At 41.7% G+C, this 27,896-nt stretch overlaps 1 protein-coding gene across 1 annotated transcript; it reads right to left on the bottom strand.

The window, feature by feature from the left end:
• Positions 1 to 1,185: 1,185 nt before the first annotated feature.
• Positions 1,186 to 24,470, bottom strand: DCTN6 (dynactin subunit 6). The gene is made up of 7 exons (XM_073637056.1): positions 24,355 to 24,470; positions 23,565 to 23,629; positions 16,477 to 16,582; positions 11,530 to 11,618; positions 7,752 to 7,799; positions 6,302 to 6,444; positions 1,186 to 1,471 (listed from the first exon to the last, which is right to left on the bottom strand). The coding sequence occupies exons 1-7, from the start codon at positions 24,390 to 24,392 to the stop codon at positions 1,373 to 1,375; spliced, it is 588 nt and encodes a 195-aa protein (XP_073493157.1). The 5' UTR covers positions 24,393 to 24,470; the 3' UTR covers positions 1,186 to 1,372.
• Between the last annotated feature and the right edge of the window lie 3,426 nt (positions 24,471 to 27,896).

Raw genomic sequence — 27,896 nt, 5'->3', positions numbered from 1 at the left:
CACGTGGTCAGATGAGAAAATAGAACTTTTTGCATCAACTCCACTCGTCATGTTTGGAGGGAGAAGGAGGAGTACAACCCCAAGAACACTGTCTCAACTGTGAAACATGGTGGGGGAAACATCATACTTTGTGGGTGCTTTCCTGCAAAGGGGACAGGATGACTGCACTGTATTGAATGGAGGATGGTATCATGTATCACAAGATTTTGGCCAACGACCTCTTTTCCTCAGTAAGAGTATTGGGACTCGGCTGTGTCTTCCAGCATTACTGTGACCCAAAACAAACACACAGCTAGGGAAACTGAGTGGCTCTGTAAGAGGCATTTCAAGGTCTTGGAGTGGCCTAGCCAGTCTCCAGACCTGAACCCAATAGAAAATCTTTGGAGGGAGCTGAAACTCAATGTTGCCCAGCAACAGCCCCGAAACCTGAAAGATCTGAAGATCTGTATGGAGGAGTGGGCGAAAATCCCTGCTGCAGTGTGTGCAAACTTGGTCAAGAACTACAGGAAACGTCTGACCTCTTATTACAAACAAAGGTTTCTGTACCAAAATATTAAGTTATGTTTTTCTATTGTATCAAAATACTTATTTCATGCAATAAAATGCTAATTATGTAAAAATCATACAATGTGATTTCCTGGATATTTTTTTTTTTTTAAGATTCTGTCTCAGTTGAAGTGTACCTATGATAAAAATTACAGACCTCTCCATTCTTTGTAGGTGGGAAAACTAGCAAAATTGGCAGTGTATCAAATACTTATTTTCCTCACTGTATGTGTATGAAAGTTCAGGGCATGTAGGAGACTTACAAAGTGATACTATAAGTTAAAGAATGGACTCTTGGTAGCAGCAGAGTATCTGCGCGTATGCATAACAGATCTGTGTTGTGTAGATCTCTAATGCTTTCATATCATAGCATGTACACCTGACATATCACAAAGTTATTCTGCCATAGAAATACTACTTCTAGAGAAGAAAAGTAAATATCACTAAGCACGATATGTTTGGGTATGACTTCACGATCTATTATGTTCTGTCTGCTGTTATTCCTATGGCATATCTCACTCTGAGCAGGTTTGCAGAGGTGATGTAGGCCGTGGCATCTGAGACCAAGGAGCATCTTCCTGCTCTTACTATAAGCAATGCATTATAGGCATATGTGACACAAACACAACAAGTGATACGTTACCAGATAAAGCAGATATTTTATTCAGAATAAAGAAGGTGATGTCCTATTATACATCTCTGTGCTATTATCTATCAGTACAATGGGGCACATATTACAACAGACCATAAATAAATAGCATGGAAAATAATGGTAAATGTACAGTATATGGTAAGAGAAACACCGGAGAAGAGCAGCATGGATGCACTAGTTTTTCATTGGAGCATTGCTGATTTTTGTGGTCTTCTTGAGGTGGTGATAATTTGGAAGGATCTTCATCAGGAAGTCCAACTGCAAGGTTTGTGGCTGTATTTCCAAGAAAACAAGAATCGATGATTAATTCTACAGATTGTAAGTCATGTGCCTTAAAACAACACCGATAAATATAAGACAGTGTTGGTTAATAGGACTTCAATTTGTCCAAGGACCTTTTCAATATTTGCAGCTTTTTTTTAGTATAATTTATAGCAGCAGGAAAATATTACAATGCAAAGAATAGAAACTTCAGAAATCACATTCGCAACATGTAACTGAAAATCATAGCATGTCCTATTGGTCATAATTGTGGTTTTAAGGGGTCTCCTGAGACTTTGTCATTAATAGTCTGTTCGTTGGATAAGCTGTACCACCGGAGAGGACACGATCCGCTCCTCTAATGCTGCCGCCAAGCATCGGTGTTGTAATGTATAGGGGGAATTAACATGGCTTTAAAATTGGATAATTCTGCATGCCTAGTGAATAATCCCTCTCTTCAGGTATAATTAAATCATTTATTGGAGGTACATGCATTGGGAAAATGCATTTCGGAGCCGGACCGGATTCTTCATCAGGTACATACCTAAAAACTAAACTTGAGTACAAAATTTGAAAAAAGGACATAAAAGGTGGCAATTTATGAACAGAGGGAGCAGAGTGAATAACAAATGGTGGTAGTTAAATGTACGCTACATGAAAAAAAAGTCACATTTTTTACAAATTCAAGTCAAATTAAAAGTAATGGTATATGCAAAATATAATGTGAAGGTTTAAAAATTGTATCCTCAAGAAGTGAAATGTGTCAACTGGCCCAAGTAATGGGTTAATACATGACGCAGTGTTCATAAATGCAACATATAATTAAAATAGATACAATTCCACCTTCACATCAATACAGGTGCTTGAGCTGTAGGACTCGAAATATGAAATAATGTAGTGTACAGGGAAAGAAACAAAGACGTCAGTGGGGTTAAAAGAAGTAACGTACATTTTTCTGGCGCTTTTTGATATGGGATGTACCGGTACATCCTATTTTTAAGTGCGTTCCTGCAAATGGCTGTGCCAGCGCGATCACCACCGGGAGCTCAGCTTAAGTGAATGGAATAAATGTAGCAGACAGGGAATGGAACAAAGACGTCAGGGGTTTAAAAGTAATGTATATTTTTGGGGCGTTTTCTCCCTATGAAGACTCATCATACTTTACAATGGAAGTCAATGAGAAGGCTAAAAAGATGCCGAGAAGATACCTGGCATCTTTTACAGCATTTTGTCAGTGTTTTTGCCTTACAAAGTTAAAAACGCTAGCATTTTCTACTTTTTTTTTCATGTACAAAAACAAAGTATGGGGTTGAAAAAAAGCACCCATAAAAGGAGTAAAAAAAACCCGCTTAAAAAGCCATGCTTCAGGTTTTCAAAACTCTAGAGAATAGAAGCGATTTCTGCTAGAATAATCATTTTTTGACCCCCCTCCCACCACCGGAAGAAAGACGCAGCTTTACGGCAAGTATGTTAAAGCTAGTAAGTAAGTGCATACGGCATCTTTTAGACACTGGTGTACCCGATTCATCAAAGTGTTTTGGTATAAAACACTGAAAAGTCGCAACATTTTATGTGCAAAGTGAGGATGTGTAGAAATGTAATGTTTTTGAGGTTTTCACGCCAGTTTCGGACAGCTTTGCCAAAAAGGGTGGAGTTGGGGTGGGATGGGGCATGGTGACACCCGCTTGTCCAAGTCCTGATTAGTTGTGCACACCTTACGCAACGAAGATTTGTGGCAAGGAACATTTAAGTATGGAGGCACCTTTATGATGCATCTGATTCATTGAGAGGTGTGAGCCTATCAACAAATTATCACACCCCTCATCAAGACTGGTATGAACAATGATGGTCTTGATGAATCCTACCCTAAGGCCATGTTCACAAGTTGCATTTTTGCTGCGTCTTTTTCTGCAGGCAAAACCTGCTCTAGGCAGCAAAGAAGCTGCTTTCAAAAAGCAGGTTTTCTGAGTTTTTGCCAGGTACATTTGCATGTATGTTTTTGCACCAAAACGTGATACTAGAGTTTTTTTTACTGCATTTTTGCACTTACCTATTGCTTTGTATGGGTGAAAAAACACTGCAAAAAAGCTGAAAGTGACATGCTGCAATTTCCAAAAACACAGTTTTCCAAACTGATCAGAAAAAAAAAAAAAAGTGTGCATGAGATTTCTGAAATCTCAGCCTTTGATGCTTAAAATTTGCATTAAAAAACGCAGCAAAAAACCCAACGTGTGAACATAGCCTTACATGGTAAGGTGCTCTTTGTTCTCAAATGGCTGGGAGCTAAATATCTTTAAAGGATGGGGCCCAAGTGAAAGTTACTCGTAGGAGGTTGTGAATAGTAGTCTTCAAATTAGGATCTTGTAGTAGGATGTGCCAATGCCATCTGAGAAATGGTGTAAGCAGCAATGAATTAGACATCATGGACAGGGTCAGGCAGTGGAAGAGGCTTTTCTTTGGATTGCAAACACCAAGTTCTTTTTTTATATGTCCCTGTCCTAAAACATCATGGGTATCCTTTTTTTTGTGCCTCTGAATAAGGATGCGATCATGTTGCTTAAAGCTTGCTGTGAAGTGCAGTTCTTCCAAACCCAAGTGTATGGGCTAAAGGGGATGTTGTTTTTCCATTTACTATAGTGGCTTCTCAGGTAACTTAGGTAGCTGTCAAGATCAACCTTTTTTAAATACATCTGAGTAGTTGTTGTTCCCTTATGACGTGCTATAGTGAGGTCCAAAAACGTAGGATATGTAGTGCTCAGTAAAAAATTAAGGGGAGGAGATGCTTACTGGACACGGAAGTGTTGGAAACTGGACCATCAGCAGTAAGACATTGTTCAGTCCATCAATATCAAAGTCCCAGGAAAGGGAGGACTTACTGTTAAAATGGTAAAAATCAAGTCTTTATGCGTTGTATTGGAACGCATTTTTTTTTTTTTATATTGAGATAAAACTTGATCTCTCTTTAGACTCTTGCAGCATTCCTCCATCCGCATTCTTAGAACCAGGACATTTGGGGGGTCCTCTGCCTTCCTCATTTGATGCTGATGCAGGAATACTGCGAGTCCTTGTAGAGAACACAAGCTATAGGAAGCCAACTTTTGATAGCACCTGCAATATATAATCTATTTAAAGAAGCACTCCCAGTAAAGATTTTATCCTCTAAATATATTGCAATCGTCATATTACACAGCTCAAAAAAATAAAGGGAACACTTAAACGACACAATGCAACTCCAAGTCAATTACACTTCTGTGAAATCTACCTGTCCAGTTATGAAGCAACACTGATTGGGAATCAATTTCTCCTGCTGTTGTGCAAATGGAATGGACAACTGGTAGAAATGATCGGCAATTAGCAAGATACCCCCTATAAAGGTGTGGTTCTGCAGGTGGTGACCACAGACCATTTCTCTGTTCTCATTCTTTTTGGCTGTTTTGGTCACTTTTTCATTTTGCCATTGCTCTCACCCCTAGAGGTACAGTAGCATGAGGCGGTGTCTACAGTACAACCCACAGAAGTTGCTCAGGTAGTGCAGTTCATCCAAGATGGCACATCAGTGCGAGCTGTGGCAAGAAGGGTAGCTGTGTCTGTCAGCACAGTGTCCAGAGCATGGAGCAGATACCAGATGTGGAGGGAGCCATAGGAGGGCAACAACCCAGCAGCAGGACAGCTACCCCCCACCTTTGTGGAAGGAGGAACAGGAGGAGCACTGCCAGAGCCCTGCAAAATGACCTCCAGCAGGCCACAAATGTGCATGTGTCTGCACAAACGGTTAGATAACGACTCCATGAGGGTGGCATGAGGGCTCGACATCCACAGGTGGGGATTGTGCTCACAGCCCAACACCGTGCAGGAAGCTTGGCATTTGCCACAGAACACCAGGATTGGCAAAGTCGCCACTGGCGCCCTGTGTTCTTGACAGATGAAAGCAGGTTCACACTGAGCACATGTGACAGAGTCTGGAGACGCCATGGAGAGCGATCTGCTGCCTGCAACATCCTTCAGCCTGACTGGTTTGGCAGTGGGTCAGTAATGGTGTGGGGTGGCATTTCTTTGGAGGGCCGCACAGCACTCCATGTGCTCGCCAGAGGTAGCCTGACTGCCATTAGGTACTGAGATGAGATCCTCAGACCCCTTGTGAGACCATATGCTGGTGCGGTTGGCCCTGGGTTCCTCCTAATGCAGGACAATGCCAGACATCATGTGGCTGGAGTGTGTCAGCAGTTCCTGCAAGATGAAGGCATTGAAGTTATGGACTGGCCCGCCCATTCCCCAGACCCGAATCCGATTAAGCACATCTGGGACATCATGTCTCGCTCCATCCACCAACGCCACGTTGCACCGCAGACTGTCCAGGAGATGGTGGATGCTTTAGTCCAGGTCTGGGAGGAGATCCCACAGGAGACCATCCGCAACCTCATCTGGAGCATGCCCAGGCTTTGTAGGGAGATCATACAGGCACGTGGAGGCCACACACAATACTGAGCCTGATTTTGACTTGTTTTAAGGACATTACATCAAAGTTGGATCAGCCTATAGTGTGTTTTTCCACTTTCATTTTGGGGGTGACTCCAAATCCAGGCCTCCATTGGTTAATAAATTTGATTTCCACTGATGATTTTTGTGTGATTTTGTTGTCAGCACAAATGGCAATCCCCGCAAGTATAGCGGCTGCCTAACAGCCACGAATCATGCAGCCGTGTTATCCGAGCATGCCGAAGATATTCGGATAACATGTTATCCGAGCACGTTCGCTCATCACTAATTTGCATAGATTGTATAGTCATTGTATTATGATAGTTTAGGTAAATGCATTGGAAAGCATAACTGAACTGTACCAACCTGTGGTCGCTCCGTCTGTACTCTACGTAGACAATCAGATCCATATATGACTGTATTCTCAGGAATAAGCTCACATGTGTCCACCTGACAGCAAGCACCAATGATGCAGCCACTGGTTAGGATGACATTTCTTCCTACATAAGCTAAGAAAGAAGAGGCAGGTGGCTTAAAAACTGACCAGGTCACCACTAAGTATCACAATTACAAACATTATTACTTGTAATTTCCAATAAAGCGACAGGTTTACATGTGAGACAAGCACAATAAGAAACTTATTTTACACCAATCATACTGATAAAAAGTATGGTTCTTCACATAATCGCTGTTGATACATTGCAATTAAAGTGGTTATACCAAGTTTGGAAGTTCTCCCCTATCTGTAGGGGACTGCTGGGACCCCTACACATCCCAAAAATTGGGGCTCTGGACAGGGCTGTGAAGTTGGTAAGCCAAACCTCCGACATTACCCTGACTCCGACTCCACAGCACTGCCTCACTACTAAGCATGTACATAAAGTGCAGCACAGATTCATCTCAACTAAAAGCAGAGCTCCTTAGATCAAGAATAGAACAGACATTTATAGGACACCTCATAACTTTCCCAAATTCTTATGAATACATTTTACAGCACATACTGCATTGTACTACTGAACCCAATTATATATTTTAGGAGTCGGTCCATTTTATACCGACTCCACCAAAATGGACACTGACTCAGACTCCACATCCATGGTACTGAAGAGCCCTGAGTAAATAAAGCGGCGGTAGATCATGTGCACTATCACTCCATTCACAGTTTATGGGACAGCTGGTGATAGTCAAGCACAGAGTTTGGATGGTCTTCTGCACCCCCATTAGAATGAATAGCGAGGAAGTCATGATCAACCACCATTCCACTCACATAGGGGTCTTCAGAGCCCCAGTTCTCAGGATTGTTGGGAAACCCAGTGGTTGGACCCCAGCGATAGGGAAGTTATTCCTTATCTTATAGATCAGGGATAACTTCCAAACTTAATATGACCCGTTTAAACAAATATCTGATGGGTGAGTTTCCAAATGCTGAGATGCACAACAATATGCCAGACATTCTACAGTAATTAAAAAATGTAACATCAGATTTCAAAATTTTCCCTTGCAATTTCCAAATAGTAAAAAATATCAGTGATATGTAGCATAAGAAATATATCAGGCTCACGACATTGGCGGTGCAAAATGAAAAAGAAGGAGAGGGGAACAACTTCTAATTAACATCACAAGATATTTAGGAGCACATTGTGGAATCATATAATGGTGGTAGTTATCTGTTGGTTGCTCCTACTGATCCTCCCATAAACAAAAGAGGACAGCCTCCTTTCCCCCCCACCGCCTGCCGTCAGGGGAGAATGGCGACACCACCATGCACATTAGGTTGTCAGTCAGTGTGTTGTGCCGACATTTGTGTACATATTACCTTTGGATTCAATAACATTGTTGTCTCCCATTTTCATGGCTTGAGAGTCTAGATATTGGCATTAAGGTCTTTTATATACATTCTCAAAACAAACAAAAAAACTAGAAAGATATAAACACACAGCTATGTACACAACTAATACAAAATGAAATCCAGGGAGAGTAGGTCTAAAGTACATGGAAATAGTCGTATCTACGTATACAACACATTATAGAAGACAGCATTCTGGCATAAAAGCGTGGGTGAACCGGCCTGACTGTTACATACAGATATAGGAGATGACAATTGATGCATTATTAAAGGGAACCTGTCACCATGAGCACACACTCCAATCTGCAGGCACCGTGTTATAGAGCAGGAGGAGATTCATACATAGTTTTGTGATAATAGACTCAATATAACCTGCGTTTTAATCATTGAAACCACTGCTTTTTCTGGGATTTTGGGTCCTATGAGCGGTCCCTATCAGTGACTGCCAGCTTTCTATGTATAAGTATGCATACAGAGATAGATGTCAGTCACTGATTGGTCCTGTGAGCGGTCCTAAAATCCCAGAAAGAGCAGAGGTTTAAAATGATAAAACACCGGTTATTCTGAATATTTTCTCACACAACTGTATATCAATATACTCAGCTCCTGCTCTAGAACATGCTGCCTGCAGATTGGACTGTATCTTCATGGTGACAGGTTCCCTTTAAACCCTATGAAGAGAGGAGCTAGAGGCCGGCACAGGCATCCCCATTGCTGCTTTATCGGCACCAGCTGCCATCTCCTATCTCAGCAATGGCAAAGTCTGTCTTCACTGAATTTACCCGTGGACTGAGAATTTTGAAAATAAAAAAATCAGTCCAGGAGGAGAAACAAGCAGATTCATCTAACATGATAGATTATAAAGTTGCTTATTTTCAAATTAACTATTAATATGAGGGGTATTCTTTAACCCTTTCATGCCGTGGTCATTTTCCATTTTTTTTCCTCCCCTTCTTCCAAGAGCCACAATTTTTTTTCTTTTTCTGGCCATATAGCCGTATGAGGGTTTGTTTTTTGCAGGATAAGTTGTACTTTTGAATGACACCATTCATTTTATCTTTGATGCACTGAAAAGCGGGAAAAAAATTCTGAATGTGTTGAAACGGCAAACAAAGTGCAATTCCACAATTTTTTATTTACCATGTTTATTATACAGTAAAAGTGATCTGGAAATACGCTTCTCCAGGTCAGAACGAGTATGTAAATACAAAACCTGTATAGTTTTTTGTTTAAGTGTTGAAAAAAAAAATCCAAAATTCTTAAAAACAAAATTCAAACTTCGTGTTGCCTTATTCAGAGACCCCTTAAAGGGGTTGTCCAGTGTAAATTGATAAGTCTGCACTAGACAGCCGCGCCCAATGGAAAGCCGCAGTACTAGACAGGGCACGGCCTCGCTCCATACAAGCGTATGGAGCGACGTCGCGCCCACTATATACATCACCACCATTCCCGGCTCAGAAAACGGCGAATCCTCACAGTGCGCGAGGGGATTCAGAAGTCTGCAGTCACACAGAGTGACTGCAGACTTACCAATTTAGACAACCCCTTTAAGTCTTCATTTTTTGGGATATGGGGCTGTGTGAGGGCTTATTTTTTCCTCCCTGAGCTGACATTTTTACTAATACCATTTTGGGGTGGATACGATGTTTTGATCGCCTCTTATAGAAATGTTGGGGCGGCCAAAAAATGTAATTCTGATATTTCTATTTTTTTTCTCGTTACGCAGGTTGCCGATCAGATTAATTTGTTCTATATTTTGATAGATCAGACTTTTACAAATGCAGCGATACCAAAAAAGTGTATTTTTTTTTTAAATTGTTTCATTAATGGGGCAATTTTTTATATGTATAGAGAAAATCACAATCTCTAGACTTTGGCATTCACAGGACGATCGTAATGACAGGCAATAGACCCTCGGCTATCATGAAAGCCCATTGGCACCACACAATCACGTCACAGGCACGCCGATGGGAGCGTGGAATGCCGATGCATGTTAAATGCCGGTGTCAGATTGACAGTGGGATTTAACAGGTTTACAGCTGCTCCACCCGCGGCTGTTAGATGCACATGACAGCTGATTAAATCAGTCACCATGTGCTGGGGAAGATGCAGGCTTGGCGTGCAAGCTTGCATCAAAGTCAGGAAGCCGGCATACGACATACAACTTATATTTGACCTGTGGACAACAAATATGTGGGGGTTTTTTTGTTTTTTTTTCACATAGTTCATTACCCAAGAGATCCCCAAAAAATAAGGCATCTATAGGAGAAAGGCAGCTGGCTTGCAGTGACTTGCCGCCATAAGTCACTGGCAGAGCTGATATGGATCTGCAAGGACCCAGCAGCTCCACTAAGCCCTGCCATAAATTGACAGTAAATGCAGGATTAACCCTTTCCCAATGCAGCCAATTTTTGTTTTTGCATATTCAATTTACCCCCCCCCAATCCTCCTTCTCCCAGAGCCATAACATTTATTTTTCCTTCTACACAGACTTAAGACAATTTGATTTTTGAGGGACAAGTTATACTGTTTAACACCACCATTTTACCATATACTGGAATACATGAAAAAAAATTCATGGCGTGGTGAAATAGAAAACAAAAAAAAAAATTGAAAAAAAAAATTCTGACAGTTTTTTTTTTCGCAGTGTGGTAAAAAATGACCTGACAATATGATTCCCCAGGTCAGTGCGATTCTGGAGACACCAAACTTGTATGAGGGCTTGTTTTTTGTAAAGCGAGCAGATGTTTTCATTGATACCATTTTAAGATAGATACATTTTGATAAGTTTGTGTCAAATTTTTTTATGTCATTTTAGTGACCAAAAAAAACCCGGAATTATGCAATTTGGAATTTATTTCTCCTTACGATGTTTACCGACCTGGTTCATTAATTTTATATTTTGTTAGATCAGACCATTTATAGATGCAGTGATACCACGTATGAATTTTTAAAAAAATATTTGCAATGGAGGAAAATGAGGGCGATTCAAGTTTTTTTTTTTTTTTTTTACTCTACTTGTTGAACCTGCAACTGTCTGATCACTTATACTCGTACTATATACTGCAACATTTCAGTATTACTATACAGGCAGTCCATGGCTTATGACCAGCCGATTGCTTTCATAACGGAGTTGTACGCACATGTAAAAAAAAAAACTAGCAAAAAACCCCTAATACTCACCTAATCGCTCACCTCTCTGGCCACCGCGCTGCCCCAGCCTCTTCACCATACGCCAGGACTTCAGGCTGCATCCAGGCTTCGAAGGTCACAGAACACATCGTGGCGTCATGATATTACAACATGTAGAGACCTCTGAGGTCTGAACTCATCCCAAAGTCCTGGGCAATAATGAACAGGCTGGAGGTGCGGTGCGCTAAAGCAGAAAGTAGACGGCTGGACAGCAGGAAGCACAGCAGCTGGAGGAGTTAGCAATGAGGACTAGTTATTTTTTTTCCGCCCCCATTGCAGCTGACAATTTCGGTTATGAACAACCCTATAAAACACCTATCTAGTTCGTAACCTCGGAACTGCCTGTATATATTAAAAATAAGAGGTCTCCTTTGACGCCCAGCCATAGGCTGTGATTCAACAGAGCCAGATTGGTAGATATGGGTACAGACTTCTGACTGTAATAGCAACTCATTGGCATGTCGCAGGTGAAGGCTTATGGGCACGCAGAACGGTGGGCCCCATTTTTTTTGGCTTTTTGAAAGTGTCACTGCCTATTTACATACAGGAAGGATACAGCATCCAACTTCAAACACATTATTGGTGCCGATGATCATCGCTTTTGGCTCAACATCTTCCGAGTCAGGTGCGATATTTTCTGGAAAACTAGAAAAGTAATTAATCAAAAAAGTTTTACATTAAACCTCATATGGCTATTTATGTTTATTTTCGTTGACTTGTTATTTTTTAGTCCTTGATATTTTTTATTGGTCCTGATTATCCAGAATTCTCTAAAGGCTGTTCTTATATTGATTTTCTTTTCCTGTTAAATAAGTCAATTGTCTATATACACCTTTTTGTCTAGGTGGTTTCGTATACATGTTTAATAACTTCTGAATACTTATATTTTATAAGTGGCTTTTTTCATTGTTTATGATAGCATTTTTAGAGTTAAATTCATCTCCTATTATGTGAGGAGGCAAGGCCCCCAAGAAGAAGCCGGAAGGCGAAACTCAGACGGCCATTGGTCTTCACTGTTTGTTATACTAAAGCATCCTGTAAATATAACATATACTGTATATATATATATGCTTTTTGCAATAAGCCCTGCAATGCTTCACTATTGGAGGATGAGTCCCTCATCCCTCTTGTTTTGAAACAGGTGTAGAGTCAAGACTTTTGTAATTTTAGTTAGAGACAACAAGGGATAGCAGGATTTATCACATGTGCAGACACTCCTGCAGGAGTGTGAATGGGATCCAACTGTTTTGCTCCTTTTTAAGATTGGTGGATCAGATAAGCTTGTGGTTTTATGTATATAATCCAGTGTAAGTACATTAAACCTCCGTGCATAATAATAATAACTTATTTTTGTCAATTAAGGGGAATTTGTCAGCAGCATGAGGTGGGGAGAGACACCGATTCCAGTGATGTATCTTAGTATACTGGATGAAGCAGTTATAATAGTCAGTTTTCTCTACTGCAGATCTTGTAGAGCTCAGTTGAGGTGGTCATAACCATGCTCACATCACAGCTATCTGAGTAAATTTTATAGTGACAAGAAAGCTGCTAAAAGTTATAGGATCCCCATTCTTAAAGAATATCCCCCCCCCCAAAGGTCCCAGGCGGTAGATATTAATGCCATATTTCCCATCATTGTAGCTTTCTATGGATAGGAGACATGGCATATCCAACTTTGTTCATCTGGCAGATATTAATTCAGGGCTGACGCACAGAATGCACAGTGATGTAAGTTAATGCGTTATGTTATGTGCGTCATGACACCAAAAATAGGTCTCCCATAACTATAGGACCTACGCCTGTCACAAAAACCCCACTAATTCATAGCTGGAATCTGGTACCATCCTGTCTGCCTGTAATTCCTTGAACATAGGAAGACTTCTCTCCACAGGCGAGAAAAGTCTCACCTCCCAGCCTCTTGAACATACTGTGTCTCCTCTCCATCAGATAACTCACTTCAATTACCTGTCCACCGTGAGAGATTGTAGCACAAAAATGGGTCACAGTTCTTTTTTCCATATTTACAATGACTGTCAGCTCCCCCCCCCACCCTCCCCGTTTACAATTTATAATTAAGCGATGCTTCAATCCTCAATACGAGGGTAACATGTCCCCTCTCAAGAGATGGTTTAGAGATTTGTCCATTACATTATGACAATCTCTTGCTCATAAAAACACAGATTGCAATGAAACAACAAAACAGCCAGCAAGTAATACATCACTGGAATAAGGATCTCTGCTCCTACATTATGGTGCCTTCTGATTACATACCAAAAACCTACCGGCAGATTAACCTTTCCAAAATTCAAAATGATTGAACAATAAAAAAATCTAAATTAAATCAGTATTTGCTTAGACCACCCTCTGCCTTCAAAATAACGTCAAAGAATCAATTCTTCTACGTACACTTACACTTGGTTTTTGAAGGAACTCAACAGGGAGGTTGTTACAAATATCTTGGAGAACTAACCACAGATCATTTGTGGATGTAGACTTCTGCAAATCCTTCTCTTTATTCCCAGACACAATTAAGTTGAGGTCAGGGCTCTGTAGGGGCCACATCATCACTTCCTTGTTTTTCTTTACACTGAAGATTGTTCTTAACCCCTTTACAGCCTGTGCTGTATTAGTACGCACAGGCTGTAATCCCCCGGTTCAGTGAGGGCTCCGGCGCTGAGCCCGCACTGAACCGGGCACATGTCAGCTGATTATTACAGCTCGCGATCCACCCGCGGCTGCTATCATGTTAAATGCCGCTGTCAATCTCTGACAGCGGCATGTAACAGCGCCGCGCCGGAAGCGCGCCACTTACCCCGCCCATCGGTGACCCCGTCACGTGATCGCGGGTCACCGATGGGTGGGCATGACAACCCTGGGTCTGCAGCAGACTCCAGTGGTTGTCATGAGCTGGTCGCTATGAGCGACACCTAGTGGTCGGCGCTCATAGCACAGGACCATTTCTGCTACATAGAGGTGATGTAGCAGAGGCGATAAGACAAGTGCTGCTTCTAGTCTCCTCCCTTTACCAAACTTTGGAATTGTTTTTCACCACTTAAATAAAAAAGAACCTATACATGTTTGGTATCTACAAACTCGTAATGACCTGGAGAATGATAATGTCAGGTCAGTGTTAGCATTCAGTGAACGTGGTAAAAAAAAAAAAAAATCATCTGTGGTATTGCACTTTTTTTGCAATTTCACCGCACTTGGAATTTTTTTTCCTGTTTTCCCGTACACGATATGGTAAAACTAGTAATGGCGTTGAAAAATACAACTCGTGCCGCAAAAAATAAGCCCTCACATGGCCATATTGACCAAAAAATAAAAACGCTATGGCTCTGCGAACAAGGGGAGCAAAAAATGAAAATGCAAAAATGGAAAATCCCAGGGTTGTGAAGGGGTTAATGACTTTTGTCGAATGTTTGGGGTTGTTGTCTTGCTGCAGATTAATTTTGGATGCCTCCCTGATGGTACTATATGATGGATAAGTATCTGCCTTTATTTCTCAGCAGGGAGAACACAAAGAAAAGGGCAACGTTGAGCCAAGAAAACTTAGTGGAGCAGATGAAAGACACATGCTTAGGTTCCTTCAAAATCCCTTGGAAGATGTCCAGCAGTGCTATCAGCTCAGAACTGGCAGCAATCAGTGGGACCAAGCTACGCTCATACACTGTTTAGGGAAAATTGTCTAGAAGTGGCTTCAATTTTTCAATGAAGTACAACAACCATACTTTCAAACGTGGACTCAAAGTCAAGTGACTCAGCAATGAAAAATGTCAACAGGTCCTCTGGACTGACGAGTCAATATGTGAAATATATCGCTGTAACAGAAGGCAGTTTGTTTGCCGGAAGGCTGGAGAGCTGTAAAATATTGAGTGTGTGCAGGCAACACTGAAGCATGGTGGAGGTTCCTTGCAAGTTTGGAACTGCATTTTAGCTAATGGAGTTGGGGATTTGGTCAGGATTAATGGTGTCCTTAATGCTCAGAAATACAGTCAGATACTTAATTATCCATTATGTAATACCATCAGGGAGGTGTCTGATTGTCCTGCTGTAGAAGAAATTTGGAGCCACTCACCCCAGACATACAGCCAATGTCATTAAAAACCATCTTCAGAGTAAAGAAAGGGGAATCCTGGAAGTGATGATATGGCCCCCCAATGAGCCCTGATCTCAACATCGAGTCTGTTTGGGATTACATGGAGTCAGAAGGATCAGTATAAACCTACATCCACAGAAGATCTGTGGGTATTTCTATGGTTTGGAAGAACCTCCCTGCAGAGTTCTTTTAAAAACTGTGTGCCAATACCAGTTGCAGGAAATATTGATTATAGATTTTTCTTTTGTTCATTCACATATGCATTTTGTTGACCTATTAGCACCAGGGCTGTGGAGTCGGTAAGCCAAACCTTCGACTCCTCAATTTCCAAGACTCCGACTCCCTCATACATGGCTCATGTTTAAGTGATAAATTTACTGTAGCACAGATTCATCTCAGCTAAAAGTCTAGACCCTTAGATCAGGAATAGGACAGACATTTATAGGACATTTCATAACTTTCCCAAATTCTTATGAAAAAACATTCCCCACAAACTGCATTGAACTAGTGTACCCAATTTATTATATATTTTAGGAGTTGGACTATTTTATACCGACACCACCAAAATGGACACCGACTCCAACTCCACAGCCCTGATTAGCACTTCTATTTTTCAAAGCATTCTTACTTTGCTGCATTTTTTCCACACCTGCCTATAAGTTTTGCACAGTAATGTGTGTATAGTGTGTATCGTATGTATAGTATATATATACTTTTGTAAACATGGTAGCCTATGGGTGACATACAGCACTGTATTCCTATGTAGTGGGACACGCAGGGGGCATCTCTTAATTGCTCCCTTCATTCATTGTGAATGCTCCCTTCATTCATTGTGAATGCTCCCTTCATTCATTGTGAATGCTCCCTTCATTCATTGTGAATGCTCCCTTAGAGTGGCAAAGATAAAACTCAGCAAAATGGCAATCTAAAGTAAAGCACAATGTATCTGACTGGGTTTAAAATAAGATTTGCAACCTCAGTCTGTAGGTTGTACTTAGTATTGTAAAAAATAATTGTTAATAATTGGGATTTCCTGCAATACAATCCTATAGACTGCAGTGGTGCTCTATATGGCAAAATGTTATGCTGCAGATTTTTATATCAGCTTTTCCTGTCGTTCCAATGGAAATTACTAAAAGCTGGTAAACCTCTTTGGTTTCTAAAATCAGGAACATTACAGAACACATAATTCTACACTATTTTTATACCTAAAAAGTGCAATTTTCAGTGTTATATTCTTCACATATATGTCATACAATTGAGAAGGTATGTCATTATGTTCCAATTTTGCTGTGCACACAAATGCTGACACAATTATACTATATAATGGAACATATTTTATAATACTCCATTCACTAGTATTATACAGTACGATGATGACCTCTACTGATCTCAATACATCACCTGTTTCTTATAAAAGCCTGTTCCTCAATCAAGTTGCCTTCGCCAATAATGATGGGGCCCGCTTCAGCATAAATACGAGCTTTGGGGTGGACAACTGTCCTCGGGCCTGGAAAAAAAAAAAAGAATAATCAATATACACACACACACTAAAAAAATCCTAATAGAGCGGGCACCACCTGTATATTAATGGAGGTATTAACCAAAATAAGACATATACATATGTAAGACATATGTAATTCAAAAACATATAGAAAAGATGGGTTGCGCTTCCTAAGTTTTAAAAATATAACTTATGCAATGAAGACAGAAGTTGAAGACAAGACAAATAAAACATTTAAAAATGAACCCATTCCGCCAGAACTAGGCCACAAAATGGGAAACAACCCATATGGCCAGCATGATGACCAATAGACCTATGTAAATGTGGTGGATATGAGAGAGAAGTATGAATGGACGATAAGCTAAAGTGATGTCATGTAGTATTCAGTATAGAAGAAAGGTGCAATACACATGTACAGATAATACATAAATAATAAAGTAGCAAAAGAATAGAAGAGGTAACACTGCAATAAAGTGCCATGTGTATAGTCATTCAGGTAAATTGGCTCAGACGAAAAGCATCATATGGGAATGAGGACTCCACATGTGTATTGCCACAAGGGGTGGCTTCCTCAGGGGTCATCACATACAGTGGGTACGGAAAGTATTCAGACCCCTTTAAATTTTTCACTCTTTGTTTCACTGCAGCCATTTGGTAAATTCTAAAAAGTTCATTTTTTTTCTTATTAAAGTACACTCTGAAAAAAACAAATGTAGAATTTTTTGCAAATTAAAAAAGAAAAACTGAAATATCACATGGTCATAAGTATTCAGATCCTTTGCTCAGACACTCATATTTAAGTCACATGCTGTCCATTTCCTTGTGATCCTCCTTGAGATGGTTCTACTCCTTCATTGGAGCCCAGCTGTGTTTAATTAAACTGATCGGACTTGATTTGGAAAGGCACACACCTGTCTATATAAGACCTCACAGCTCACAGTGCATGTCAGACCAAATGAGAATCATGAGCTCAAAGGAACTGCCCAAGGAGCTCAGAGACAGAATTGTGGCAAGGCACAGATCTGGCCAAGGTTACAAAATAATTTCTGCAGTACTCAAGGTTCCTAAGAGCACAGTGGCCTCCATAATCCTTAAATGGAAGAAGTTTGGGACCACCAGAAGTCTTCCTAGACCTGGCCGTCCAGCCAAACTGAGCAATCGTGGGAGAAGAGCCTTGGTGAGAGAAGTAAAGAAGAACCACAAGATCACTGTGGCTGAGCTCCAGAGATGCAGTAGGGAGAAAGTTTCACAAGTCAACTATCACTGCAGCCCTCCACCAGTCGGGCCTTTATGGCAGAATGGCCAGATGGAAGCCTCTCCTCAGTGCAAGACATATGAAAGCCCGCATAGAGTTTGCACAAAAACACACGAAGGACTCCCAGACTATGAGAAATCAGATTCTCTGGTCTGTTGAGACAAAGATAGAACTTTTTGGTGATAATTCTAAGCGGTATGTGTGGAGAAAACCAGGCACTGCTCATCACCTTCCCAATACAATCCCAACAGTAAAACATGTTGGTGGCAGCATCACGCTATGGGGGTGTTTTTCAGCTGCAGGGACAGGACGACTTGTTGCAATTGAAGGAAACATGAATGCGGCCAAGTACAGAGATATCCTGGATGAAAACCTCTTCCAGAGGGCTCTGGACCTCAGACTTGGCCGAAGGTTCACCTTTCAACAAGACAATGACCCTAAGCACACAGCTAAAATAACAGAGGAGTGGCTTCAGAACAAATCTGTGACCATTCTTGACTGGCCCAGCTAGAGCCCTGACCTAAACCCAATTGAGCATCTCTGGAGAGACCTGAAAATGGCTGTCCACAAACGTTCACCATGCAACCTGACGGAACTGGAGAGGATCTGCAAGGAAGAATGGCAGAGGATCCCCAAATCCAGGTGTGAAAAACTTGCTGCATCATTTCCAAGAAGACTCATGGCTGTACTAGCTCAAAAGGGTGCTTCTACTCAATACTGAGCAAAGGGTCTGAATACTTATGACCATGTGATATTTCAGTTTTTCTTTTTTAATAAATTTGCAAAAATTTCTACATTTCTGTTTTTTTTTCAGTCAAGATGGGGTGCAGAGTGTACTTTAATGAGAAAAAAAAAACGAACTTTTTAGAATTTTCCAAATGGCTGCAATGAAACAAAGAGTGAAAAATTTAAAGGGGTCTGAATACTTTCCGTACCCACTGTACACAATTCTGACTCATGCCTGACCTCTTCCCCATTTTTGAACACAGGCCTCACTCTGTGCAATGACAATATCTTTACCACAGTGACCAAGTGTCTAGTCACGGGACCTCCTAGACACACTGTGGATGGAAGGGATCATAGGTTTGTTTTTAGGTCACAACCACAGAGAAAAGGTCTGCACAGATGCTGTAACACCAACTGTTAAAATATTAAAACCAAGGCTACTTAACCTATTCAAGATCAGGCAATTCTTCCTTTCTGCATTTTTGTTTTCCCCCCTCTTTCTTTGAAGAACTATAACGGTTTATGATTGACATAGCGGTATGAGGTATTGTTTTTTTGAAGGACGAGTTGTAGTTTTGCATGTCACCTTATAATGTGCCTAAAACAGGTAAAAAAAATATCCAAATGGAATAAAATGGTGGGAAGAAAAAAAACTTTTTTTTACAAAAAACCCTTAAATGTCTATAAATTTACTTTTTAGATCAAGACGTTAGAGCATGAGTAAGAAGCAAGTCGAAAAACGAAGGTCCTATCACTAGTACCTAATGTACATCCATGCCAATGTGTGTTACGTGGATTGGATTTGCTTTTTAAATGGCTCAATAAAAGCTGTATTGTATTATAACAAGACTCAGAGCCTACATCGCTGGATCTACCTCTACATTTGTTTTGACAAGAGTTCATTGTGCTGTAAAAATGAACTGCAATATGATTCTCCAGGTCAGTAAGATGTATGGGGACTTGTTATTTTCATGTATATGGAATATATACAACATTCTGATCACTTTTCACAAATTTTTTTGAGGAAGTGTGGCGACCAAAAAACAGCAATGCTGGCTTTTCCATTTTTTTTTTCCAGCGCTTTAAATATTTTTATATGTTGATTGGTCAAACTTTTGCGGACACGATTATTTTATTTTTTGAAGAGAGGGTTAATTTAAACTTTTATATATTTTTCTTTTTATTGGCTAACATGTGCAAACCGCTACTATAAAATAATATCATTATTAATACACTTTAAAAACTTGTAGGTTCTTCAGGTGTGGTGACTGTTGCACATGCCAATGGATGATCCGTGCAAACACTTCTCGAGTCCATCCACGGATAAAACGTTTTTCCAGGGATTTCTCCAACTGCAGAACTGAGGGTCTTGTGTATTTGGCCATATGCACCTGCCCCCTGGACTACATAGGAAAGACCAAAAGGGAGTTCAGGAGGAGGGTGGGTGAATATTTGGGGGATATATGGCATGACCGAGACAACCCACTGGCAAGACACATAAATGGGGTGCACCAGGGTGAAGTAAGAGACATATTCTGCATAGTGGACATAGTGAAACCTAATGTCAGATGGGGTAATCTTGATAAAAACATCTTCAAAAAGGAGAGCAAATGAATTTTTTCGAATGGACTCACTAACCCCAAGGGGGTTAAATGAGCAGATTTCATATGCCTGTTTTCTTTAAATACCATCAGATTGTGGACCTCCATCCATGGATTAAACTCCGTCCATTGCTTCTTTATTGCTCTGTTTATGGAGCTCATACTATTGTGGCATATTAGATCTTATATTTTTCGATATCAAACCACTCATACTGGCCATAGGTCATCCCAAATGTGGTTGTCTGAGATGTGGTCAAAAAGGGGACCCTCTTCTCCCACCACTGTTTTTCTTGTTTTCCTCCACGTCAATGTTTTGTCACATGCAATCAGATATCTATATTGTCTGATTAAGGGTTTGACAAACGCTGGCGTATTTTCAAATACCGAAACATGTATCCGGAAACAGATGAAAAGCCCTTTAACAATGTATGTGTCCCAGTATGGAACGCACACTTCCTGTCATGCGCGATGACGGCTCTGTGAGCTCCAGCGTGGAGCGCATCATTATGGACACGTGCAATAGGGCATATTACATGTCACTCCCGGAAATGCACAGTCAAGCGCTAAGGGTTTTGTGCGCTTCACCGTGGAACTTGAAAATTTGGACATGCGCTGCTGTGACCGGTACACATCACTTCTGGTCACGTGCAGAGTGTACATAGGGACCTCTAGTGTCAGGAAGTGCGGCGCAGTAAGGTTTCAAAAGACTCCGTTTTTATATATTGATCTGTGTTTTGTCCCCTTAAACAGGAACACATGCTTATGTTTGGGGAGCGGTCTCAATTTACGTGAGACATTTAAACAAGGGCCTCTAGGCCAAAGACACATGGCTGCTGACATCATGATCTAATGGCTCATCAGGAGGCCTGATGAGCCGACTTGTGAAAAGCGTTGATGAAACAGTTTGAACAGGTGACTGGATAAGTACTACACTTTTTACTAAATGGATTGTATATGCCATGAGATTTATATGCATTTAAGGTGCAGCCAGGGACATATCTAGTCCAGCTAGGCACCCCTGTTGTAGCATAATAAAGACCTAGGTCCTTCAAGTTCAACCTCTCTCCCCCAATTGTACTCCCTACACTAACTCTACACCAACATACTGGGACTTGGCCTCACAAATGTATTATATTACTATTTTTATTATTGCTGCACTATTACAATTAAAAATGAACCTGTTTATAATTTTTTTTATTAGTTTTATATTTTGTATTACTCTTGTGATTCTAATAATGGTATTACTAAAATCCCTATGCCTAAATCTGTTGGTCCAGAAGAAGGCAAAAACCCAGAACTCATTCAGCCAATTTGCATCACGGGGAAAAATTCCTTCTTGACCCCGAGAAAAGGCGATCAGTCCAAGAACCCTGGATCAAACCTAATTATGATACTAGTTATGTAATTACTATTACCGTATTAAATGTACTACTATAGGTGTAACATTTTGCCGAATTTAACTGTAACCCACAATGTTATGTGTATCGAGGAAATCATCCAGCCCTTTTTTGAAAGCTGTTATAGTGTCTGCCATTATTACCTCTTGTGGTAGGGCATGCCACAGTCTGACTGCTCTGACTGTAAAGAACCCTTTCCTGTTTTCGGGTGGAGAAAGGAGATTCCAGCACCAAATGAGTGCCCCCTGGTCCTTAGTATGGTCTTTGGAAGGAATAAGTCATGTGCCAGTCCTTTGTACTGACTACACATATATTTATACATGTAAATGAGATCCCCCTCTAATGTGTATCTATAAATATCTGTTGTAGATTTTTTCATTCAAATTTCCTGTATCTATCCCTAATATCAGCTCAGGGCCATCTAGGGCAGTCAAGGGATAGGCAACATGGAGCAATGGCGCTATTCCGTATATCTAGGGTACCAACCTCCGCTGTTAGGTAGAGGTCACAGGAATAGGTACTTAATATGGTGATTTAGTACTTCTCCAGCAATATCTATTTTTTAAATTAGTTAAATTGATCTAATACCACACCCATCCTTTTGTTGCATTAATATTGAGATATTTTTTTTGGGGGGGCACGTTTGGTCCTGACATACAAAAGATTTCCGCATTATCGTGTACATATATTTTTGCATATATATTTTTGCATGCATATATTAGGACTCAAGAGGGATTTCAGGGATAGCCACCAATAAGCGAGGGCACCATTGTCTAACATACTAGGGTGCCAACCTCCTCAGGTAGGTAGAGACTGAGAATCAGGGTCGATCGGGTGAGTGAGGTAATACTCGTGGACCATTATCAGTATATGTTTATAGTGTGTTCTTTCGTTTGTGTCTGTATTTTTGGGCTGTTAGTCCGGATTTTAAAGTGTATTAATAAAGAAATTATTATTATTTTATAATAGGGATATGCACGTTAGCCAATATTTTCGAGAACTCTGATTCTCACCAAAACTTGTCAAATTATATTTTTATTTCTACCATATTTTTTACTTTTTTTTTGTCTTTTTAGGGCACTTGAACCAGAGATAGTTTGAGTGCTCATACCATATACTGCAGTATTGCAGCATATAGTAGAAATTATGTTCTCCTATGAAGCCCAGCTCAATTTGCGCTTCACAGGAGAACTACGATGGCAGCAACGAGGGATTTCATTAAGCCTTCAGCTGCCAGAGTGACCAATCGGCTCTCTGCGACAGAGCTGCAGGGGGGGGGGGCAATCGGAGTCAGCTATTTAAGTGCTGATGTCACTGATTGACAGCAGCATTTAAAATCGTTCAACAGAGATTGGAGCTAACTTCGGTCACTGCTGTTAAAAGCAAATGCTGGTGGTGTAACACAGCCAGCATCTGCCCAGTAGAAAGCCCACTCTATACACCCCTGATTCGACCTGCAACAAAAATGTATGTCTAAAGGGTTACAATTTGCTTTATTCATCAATTTAGGATGCAATGACGTTGGAGAAATTTAAATAAAATGGTTGCAAGGTGTACACTGTCTAAAGAGGGGTGGCCTGGAATATATTTTGTCACCCAAAGCGTTACAGCGTTAGAAAATAAAGCTCATCTATACTCCAGTCCAGAGGTCCTTCTCAGCTACTTTGGTCTTTGTTGACAGCATCATTGCAGAGCTCAGTGATTGGCTGCAAAGGTGAAGTACGCGGTCACCACTGCAGATGTCAACAAAGATGGGAGTAGCAGCAGAGAGGCAGAACTGCGCCGGGTAGTGGAGTATCGCTGAGCTTGGTATTTTCTATATCTTTAACCTCGTGGGGGAAAAAATCCTGGACAATGAAACTCCATGAATCAATGATTTTTACCATCACTCCCAATTGCAAGCACTTACTGTCCAACACATATGTAGGAGCCAATCACGCTGATATGGCTGGGGGTCCCATAGCTCCTCAGGTGCAAGTATAACACAAGGGTTACGTGGATATACCCACCTATCGTCACATCCCCTTTAATTTCACTTTCTACGCAGACAACTGCTCCCGGTGCAATCTTCACGCTGAAAAGATGAAAATGTACAGATGGTGAAAGGATCAAAGAAAACCAGAATGAAGCAACACAAGGCAATGAGGAACCGCTACGACGCCAGCTGATTGCTGACCCGCACGGGTATAACCCACTCATTATACTAGGGCCACGCTGCAGATCCATCGGCTGGCCGCGTACGCTGCAGATCCATCGGCTGGCCGCGTACGCTGCAGATCCATCGGCTCCTGAGGTCACACCCCATGGGGAGAATGCTGGGCTGGCAGGAGGTACCGTAGGGCAGCACCGAGCTGTAGGGACGGGGCCAATAGATGGTGCACTACACATTACAGCACCCTATACAAGGGCTATATACACAGAGCACCCGTCCTGAGTGTGGGAGTGCAGGTCCGCCAGTGTTTTACACTCACACCATGGGGTACGGCGGCTGCACTTCCACAGCAATGTCCTGTCATGAATAAAGCAGTCACTTTGATTACATTGATTATCGCTCCACAGCGACCCCGCGTGTCTGGGATTAGTCAGTGACTACTATGGATCCATCAGTCATGATGAACCGCACACTGTTATAAAGGGGCACTGATCGGACAGCTGAGTGGGTGTTGCTATCATACACAGGGTACAATAAGGGGCACATCTATTAATGGATGCCCTGTCACCCGCACACAGCCCAGTACCGGACACAAGCGCCGTCCCACGCTGCACGCCCCGAGGTCCCGGGGCCAGGAGACGCTGTACCTCTTCTGCAGCTGCGCCTGCTTCAGCAGCTCCGCCATCTTTACTGGGCGAAAGGACACGCGATTACGTCACGGTCACATGACCGGGGTGTCGGGCAGAGCTGACCCATTACGGGATTGGCTGCTTTGGCGGAAAGGTGGGACTTGTGCAGACTTCCGGTATACGTGCCCACGTGATGCGCTGTGTGTATATAGTGTACAGAATCAGTGTTATTCATTTGGACAATGGGAAGCTACAATGGCTTCAGTGGCTGAGACACTTCTAAGTTCATTCACATGTTGCTTTTATTCGGATTATTATTATGCGGGTTTCTTGTGAATTTAACCCCACATACAAGAATGGGTGGGTGAAACCTGCAATAAATTTGCAACACTCTGGAGTTTGTGGCATCTCTGCGAGAAGGATGTTAAAAAAACCTCAAAAGCCATCCTCGGGTGATCTCTGCAGTCCCACCAGGGCTTCTAAACAGGGCCCAGCACATCCCGGCCTTCTGTGCGGATATTCTGTCTCGTGACCGCTGCAGCCAGTCAGGACAGAATGCTGTCAGTGAAGGCCGGGATGTGCCTGGAGCGGAGACATATTTATTGTTTTCCAAATATGCTGCTTGCAGAGAAATCTGCAGCGAGATCTACATGGTTCTTTGTGTGACATGCGGAAGTAGTGCTGTTGCTTCAAAAGCATCCAGTAACACAGTCACAGGAGACAGGAAGTGTTGTGCTCCAGAAGCATCCAGCAACTAGAGGGGTTAACACAGTCACAGGAGACAGGGAGTGTTTAGCAGAGCCCCAGGGGGATTGTGGGGAACTTATTTTTTAGTCAGGCTGGAGCCTGGGAGAAAGGTGGTGTGTGATCTGTATCTCAAAGAAGGAAAGAGAACAGAATTCAGTTCAGGAGGGAAACTAAACACGGGTCAGATAGACTCCCTGAACTAAAAGTGCAGAGTATTATCGGGCAGAAAGATAAGGACTGGAAGGAATCGTGTCACAGGTATTATCTCTCTCATCAAACCCTCCCCCCCTCCATCTCCATGCAGGATAAAGAATGCTGTGTACTATTGAGTCCTTGTGAAGGAAAAGCCTGTGGTTGTGAATGCATAGAAGTGTGCTGCTAAGAGATCTAATCTGTGCTGAATTATGCTACTGAAGAGACTGACGTTACTGTGCCTGCTTTAATGGACTGTACTGTGGTGAAGCCTGTTTCTTCAAAGAGTTAAATGGCACTGGCCGTACTTGATTAAACTCCACTGTTCAACTGTTTATGAAGACTCTTGTCAGATGTGTCTAGTCAGCAATTGAATCTATCGTGTGCCTGAGAGAAGCTGCAGCCTGTGGTCTCCCTGGGTAACGGTTCCCCCAGGATTCCAACAAATTCATGAAACCCATCTCGCCCTATCTGAACCTAGCGGCGTGTGTGTAACATGTGCTGCTGACTTCCCTATGGAACATGAGCTCAGGAAATCTATAGATCACCTTAACCAAGTAACATAGCTACCAGAGGGGGCAGTTGCACTCAGAGGGACCCACCTGGAGCTACAACTACTCTCAACTATATCACGCCAATATACAGTAGTTCAGTAGTGCATGGAGACACGCTCTTCCCCCTACTACCGCTCTCTGTTCCATAGTGGGAGATGCAGTGGCCGAGGCACCGGTGCACGCACTGGGTGTCAGAGTCCCAGCAATCCTGAATTAGGTGAGTATATACATTGTAGGGGCCCTCAAAGTGTGGGGGCCATTACACAGTTTGGGGGCTAATGTGAGGGCCATTACACAGTTTGAAGCCAACCGTGGGGGCAATCATACAGTGTGCGGACTACCGTTGGGACAAACATACAGTGTGTGGCACACTTGTGGGGACAAACATACAGTGTGCAGACTACTGTGTGGGGCCCTTATACAGTGTGAGGACATTAGTGAATGTTAAGTGGGCACTAAAGAAGCATTATTGTGGCACTCAGAGTACTGTGACCATCAAAGATGCACATGGGGCATTATTACATTCTAGGAGCAAAATGTGAGCACTTTTCTAGAGTACTTGTACAGGACATTAATATGTAGGAGGCAATTTTACCATCTGGCAAGCACAAAGGAGGCATTATTACTATGTGAGTGGCACATTGGTGGCATTACTGTGTGAGACACTAAGAGGAGCGCTGTTATGCCAAACAGTAGGTGCAGTAATAGGTACACATACGGCAGCAGCGGCTCAGTATTGGGGTATCAGCAGGATGAGACGTTTGTGCAAGTTGGCAATAGATGGAGACGCGGCTGGTAATGTGAGAAGTCAAATGTTTCTTTGTTGTAATCTCTGCAGACGAGTCCGGGTTGGAAGAAGTTGTTATGTTGGTCTGGGCCAAATGGAAAAGACGGGAAAAGTGAACGATTCCAAAAGAAAGAACATCATCTGTAAGTTACCATCTATAACTGCAGTGTAACTACGTGTATGTTCTGCAGGACTGGTATCTACTAGTGATGAGCGAACAAGCTCCGCACTGCTCGGTGCTCGCCCGAGCATCACAGTGCTTGACAAGCTCGGCGAGTATTTCCGGGTTGCTCGGACGGGAACTCGGGTCCCCGCCCTGCATGTTTGGCGCTCTTTTGAGAGCCAATGAACATGCGGGGATCGCTTGTCACACACTGTAATGCCGTAGCCACGTTGGTTGTGGCATTACAGTGATTAGCTGGCCTCATAGTGTCATCAGACTTGGCGCCGCTATGCTCGTCACAGTGTACCCCGGAATCAGACAGAGTAGGGAGAGGTGCTGCTGAGTCAGGGAGAGATTTGCTTGGTTATAGTTAGTATAGGTATTCCACAACATATACAGTACAGACCAAAAGTTTGGACGCACCTCATTTAAAGATTTTTCTGTATTTTCATGACTATCAAGAGAATGCCAAGAGTGTGCAAAGCAGTCATCAAAGCAAAAGGTGGCTACTTTGAAGAACCTGGAATATAAGACATATTTTCAGTTGTTTCACACTTTTTTGTTAAGTATATAATTCCACTTGTGTTAATTCATAGTTTTGATGCCTTCAGTGTGAATCTACAATTTTCATAGTCGTGAAAATATAGAAAAATCTTTAAATGAGGTGTGTCCAAACTTTTGGTCTGCACTGTATATATATATATATATATATATATATATATATATATATATATATATATATATATATACAGTACAGACCAAAAGTTTGGACACACTTTCTCATTTAAAGATTTTCTTAATCCTGATTATTTGCTTAAAAAGCAATCCAGAGTACACATTTTTTCTGCTCCATTTGCTTGTTAGCACTGCAGAATACAGCCAGATCTTTTCCATATTACAGCGATAAAAATCCAGAAATTTTAACTGAATGTGGAAAATATTGGCTTACATTTTCATATTGTTGCAGTGTGTCGGTCAAGCTATTCACACTAAGTCTCTGAGAAGAATAGAATTACTGAACTACAGGCCTGCTATTTAAAACCGTGGTTCTCTGTCAGACTTATCTCACATATAACTGTGTTCCAAAATCAGCCATTTCTGACTTCCAGTTCGTTGC

This window comes from Phyllobates terribilis, unplaced genomic scaffold (genome assembly GCF_046119375.1).
Source record: "Phyllobates terribilis strain yellow unplaced genomic scaffold, ASM4611937v1 Scaffold_1__5_contigs__length_1240528914, whole genome shotgun sequence".
Classification (NCBI taxonomy): Eukaryota; Metazoa; Chordata; class Amphibia; order Anura; family Dendrobatidae; genus Phyllobates; species Phyllobates terribilis.
This window is presented reverse-complemented; position numbering and strand designations above follow the sequence as displayed.

What these genes read in the sequence shown, in the direction of transcription:
- DCTN6 (XM_073637056.1), bottom strand. Translation starts at nt 24,392, where the DNA reads ATGGCGGAGCTGCTGAAGCAGGCGCAGCTGCAGAAGAG. An exon ending in CAGGCGCAGCTGCAGAAGAG is followed by an intron (nt 23,630 to 24,354) that starts GTACAGCGTCTC and finishes TCATCTTTTCAG; the next exon opens with CGTGAAGATTGCACCGGGAG. An exon ending in TACAGACGGAGCGACCACAG is followed by an intron (nt 1,472 to 6,301) that starts GTTGGTACAGTT and finishes TTGGAAATACAG; the next exon opens with CCACAAACCTTGCAGTTGGA.